Genomic DNA, 5,000 nt, shown 5'->3' on the forward strand with positions numbered 1-5,000 from the left:
TAGAGAGACTGAGTCCGAGTGAGAGAGAGAAAAACAGGGAGAGAGAGATCAAGAGCGAGAGAGCAGAGTGAAAGAGAGAGAGAGTAAGGGAGAAAGAAAGCGAAAAAGAGAAAGGAGAGAGAGAGAGAGAGAGAGAGACGTTTCTCTCTCTTATTCCTTCTTTCTCTGGTTCTCTTTTTTTCTTACTACATATCTCTCTGTCACTTCGTCTGTCTGCCTGTTTCTCGTAATTTCTCTTTTCTGATTTCATCTACACTTCCTGGTGATTTCTTAGTTTCTCATCGGTTGTTTTTCTTCGTACTCTATGATAATATCTTTGAGATATGAAAAAAGTAACCAGTATTAACTATATCATAGGGAAAGGTTACGCTTATATTATATTTCAAAATTTCAACGTTTTCAGGGTGCTTACCTATTAACCATAGCAATTATAGTTGTAGTTATAACAACGATGATTGTGGGGATATAAGTTTAGATGCATTGCGTATTAATTTTGAAGATAAAAATGTGTTTAAAAATTATCTAATAAATGATAGTACTTTATTTAAGAATATAGGAATTATATATCAAATACGCTGATTTGTATGAAAAATTAAAAAATCTGATTGAAATCGATCAAAATATACGAATATATATGTTACATTCATAAGAAGAATATTTCGAGTTAAGAAAAGATGATAAAATAATATAAAAATCTGAAAATGCAAAATGATGCAAATATAATAACGATTATTGATAATTGTATACAACATGTAACATTAACAGCATGAATTTACACGAAGATACATGCAAACGAAAAGTCATTTATGTTAAGTGAAAGCAAACAGAGAAAGTGACGGGACTTGAAATGTCTTTTGCTGTGGTGTGTTCAGAGAAGTGACGAGGAACCATCGTGAAAAAGTGCTTCTTTGTTTCCGTTCACGATAGTGGTGCGTTGCGTCGTTCGGTGCGGTGTATTTATACATATACGTGTGTGTTTATTTATGGAAAGAAAGTAAATGAATAGATATATAAGAAAACTCCTCTTTAGGTGGAAATGTCAAAACAAACAAGTAAAAAATAACTACATATTTGATTAAGTTAAATATATCTATACAGCTTAAAAATAAAGCTTATCAGATCACAAAGTTTACGAAAGCAGGTTTCACCCTAAGAGGACGCTTGTTTATAATAAATTTTAATCTTCACGTAATGCACGTGTTTGTGGGAAGATAGGAGGACGAATCCAAAATGCAGAACGTCAATTACTTATGATCATGACTATTATATTATATTATATTATAATTATATTATATTATTATAATGACAATTCTTAACTATTGCTCTGCGAAACTTCACCATATCTGTTTAACTCGTATCACTGCTATTACTATTCAGATAAAATAATAATCAAAATGTCAATAATAACAAAAGATCGATAAAGAATAACAGTAAAAAAAATATCCAATAATCAACGAAAAGGCCTGCGTGCGAACTGACCCATTGGGGGCCATGCACTTGTGAAGAAGCATCAGTGTCAAGCATCAGTGTCTTCTGAAAGCATTGCAATGAACACTCTACCTGTGGTCAATATATAATGGATTTCTACATCGTGTTGGATTTTATTTATTTTTTTGATTCTAAATTGCAATTAGAAACAACTGCTGCTACATTTTACGAAAATATTATATTAAGGAAATTATTTTGACCATTAATACTTAATTAAACATATAGAACTAAAATTAATAGATCGCATTACTGATGACCAAATAACGGAAAAGCATTTTGTTATAAAAAAAAAAAAAAATATCCAGACATCAAGAACATTCCTAAATTCTACGATGAAAATCATAATAACGAAAAATTACTAATAATTGAAACATTAACAATAGCAGAAGAAATAGTTTATCTGAAAGATATTACTGACAGAAAAATAATGCAAAAGTTCACTAATGGTGAAAACGAAACATGCAAACAAGCATACAAATAAAAATTATGAACCTTTTGGTAATTACGATAATATACTAAACTTCACTCTAGATTGTATAGACAATCAAGACACAATGCAATCGTAAAGACCCAGTGAACAGCAAACAAGAAACACAGAGACGTGGAACTGTCATGAATTAATTAGTCACCTGTTCATGCGCTCTCAATATTGGCATCGTGATTGCTTGTCCTCGGTAACAAACGGTAAAAAAATGTTGCATTTGATGGCAAGCTCATATTCTCAATCTTGTTTTCATCTCTTTTTGTGTGATATTGCGTGTATAAATTCCATCGTAACATGCTTTTTTCCATTGTTGCGCATATTCCTTTGATTTGTATACTTATTTGGAAATTATTGCACACTTGGTTAGACAATAAAGAATAAAGACAGAAAAAAAAATTTGAGAGGAGAGAGGGAGAAATAGGATAAAAGGAATGACAGAGAGAGAGAGAGAGAGAGAGAGAGAGAGAGAGAGAGAGAGAGAGAGAGAGAGAGAGAGAGAGAGAGAGAGAGAGAGAGAGAGAGAGAGTTTAGTTTAGTTCTATTCCATTTGTTACAGTGGATATTATTGGTGTTACATGTGTTCCATTTTGCTTCGTAATTACCCCATGTGTGCATGGAATGGCTTACCATCCAATGGCGGCGAAGGATTTTGAACGCAGGTCAGCAAGACTGCTAGACGAGATCGCTACCGTTGCATCACACAGCATACGATGGGAGAAAAGGGGGAGAGAGAGAGAGAGAGAGAGAGAGAGAGAGAGAGAGAGAGAGAGAGAGAGAGAGAGAGAGAGAGAGAGAGAGAGAGAGAGAGAGGAGAGAGGAAGAGGAGAGAGAGAGAAGAGGAGAGAGAGAGAGAAGAGGAGAGAGAGAGAAGAGAGAGAGAGAGAAGAGAGAGAGGGAGAGAGAGTGGAAGAGGAGAGAGAAGAGGGAGAGAGAGAGGGAGAGAGAGAGAGAGAGAGAGAGAGAGAGAGAGAGAGAGAGAGAGGAGAGAGAGAGAGAGAGAGAGAGAAAGAGAGAGAGAGAATGAGACATCGGTAAAACAAGAAGAAAAGGAAAGAGAAATATGTAAAGAAAGAGAGAGGGTCGGCCAAAGAGAAAAAGAGTAAGAGACCACAAACGGCGAAAGAGGTTTTCGAGCTTTTATTATAAAGTGAATGAAAAAAATGGAAAGACAAAAGTATACAGAGGGCACCCACCTTATGAACCCAAGAACAGAGCTCAGCAAAGTCTGCAATCCACAAGCGCACTCGACGAAGTGCTAGCAAAGGCCCAGCACGACCGAGAACTGTGACGTCACCGTTACTGGTTACCGGTAATTCGAGGAAATTTCTGTTTCTATTGGGATCTCTATTTCTTTTTTTTTTTTTCAAAGGATAAATCCAAGCGTTATACAACTGCCACAATATTCCCAGATTGGCTCTTATAATACGCGAATAGAGTTTGATTTTGTAGATCAGTTGCTCGTCTGATTTCAGAACCCGTGAGAATAGGGTGTGATCGCCTGACGTCACAGAATCGCCGGCCGCCATTTTGTTGATGTGGAAAACTACATTGCAAGGACGAGACTATTAGCAACTTGCTCCACTTTATTTCTCCTAAGCAGTCTTTCTCTGTATATTACAATAGAAAATGTGAGTACGATTTACCATGTTTCAACTGTTATATATGCGTACATCGACCACTTTAAGAATAGAGAGAGAGAAGAAGAAAAAAAAAAAACATATATTATCTTTCTAGAAATCAACGAACTTTTTTTTCATACGCAGAATCCGTTTCCTGTCATGTACATACCTCTCCTAAGGAACGCATGTGCACCTACTTCGCAGCAACAATAAAAAAAAGAAGTCGAAGCAATGTCCTTTATAAACGTATGTAAGTTTAGCTAACGACTACAGAAATAGGACCTTGAGTTTAGCCGGGCTCTGTAGACTGCGTTTAGCCATAGGTCCCGCAATCTAAACACACGACAGTGGGGTTGTTTGTTGTAACAGATGGAGGGGAGAGAGAGAGAGAGAGAGAGAGAGAGAGAGAGAGAGAGAGAGAGAGAGAGAGAGAGAGAGAGAGAGAGAGAGAGAGAGAGAGAGAGAGAGACAGACAGACAGACAGACAGACAGACAGAGACAGACAGAGACAGACAGAGAGAGACAGAGAGAGAGATAAGATAAACAGAGAGAGAAGGAGACAAAGATATATATACATATGTGTATATATATGTGTGTATATATATGTATGCATGTATGTATATATGTATATATATATATATATATATATATATATATATATATATATATATATATATATAGAGAGAGAGAGAGAGAGAGAGAGAGAGAGAGAGAGAGAGAGAGAGAGATATTATTTTTCTAGAAATCAACGAACTTTTTCATATCTAGAACCCATTTCTTGGTTTGGGGCACACGTGCACACCTACTTCGCAGCAACAATAAAAGTGTCGAAGCAATGTATGTAAGTTTGGCCAAGGACCAAAGAAATGCTCAGGACCTTGACTTTAGCAGGGCTCTGTAGACGGGGGTAGGAATACACACAACCCTATGTACCACTGGAGCAGGGGTTCCCAACCTGGAGCCATGGAGAAATTTGAAAATTATGACGTCGAATTAAACCGAATTTTATCTCACCTTCAGTAACTATGATTATCTCTCACATATCAATAGCTTGGAATCTCCATAGTGTTCTTGTTCTGTGGCTATTGACGCCATTACACTATTCATGACTTGTAATAACTTCTCTAAAGCAATTGAACGTGAGGTCAACTTGAGGTGATTAAAAGAAATGACAGATGTGAAATATTTGTTACATCATATAGATTCAAAGATTAGAGATTGGTTTTGACTTTGTAGAGGGAGAGGTAAGTTGTAACGATCTCTTCGAGATCGTTACAACTTACCTACTGCAATAAATGCATATATCTACAAGTACAAAAGGTTATGAGTGAACTAAATTTATAGGGTTATACCAATAACAGTATGATTTTGTATCTTTTATTCGTCTGTCTGTTTATCACTCTGCCTCT

At 36.1% G+C, this 5,000-nt stretch overlaps 1 protein-coding gene across 1 annotated transcript in view; it reads right to left on the reverse strand.

Annotated features, from left to right (window-relative positions):
- Positions 1-3,513, reverse strand: part of LOC119580400 — a 9,090-nt gene extending 5,577 nt beyond the window's left edge. Inside the window, exon 1 of the mRNA XM_037928533.1 lies at positions 3,166-3,513. Coding sequence (XP_037784461.1) covers positions 3,166-3,498 — 333 coding nt within the window. The 5' untranslated portion in view covers positions 3,499-3,513. The remainder of the gene's footprint in view (positions 1-3,165) is intronic.
- Positions 3,514-5,000: the final 1,487 nt, after the last annotated feature.

The sequence above is a fragment of the Penaeus monodon genome, chromosome 13, assembly GCF_015228065.2.
Source record: "Penaeus monodon isolate SGIC_2016 chromosome 13, NSTDA_Pmon_1, whole genome shotgun sequence".
NCBI classification, from domain to species: domain Eukaryota; kingdom Metazoa; phylum Arthropoda; class Malacostraca; order Decapoda; family Penaeidae; genus Penaeus; species Penaeus monodon.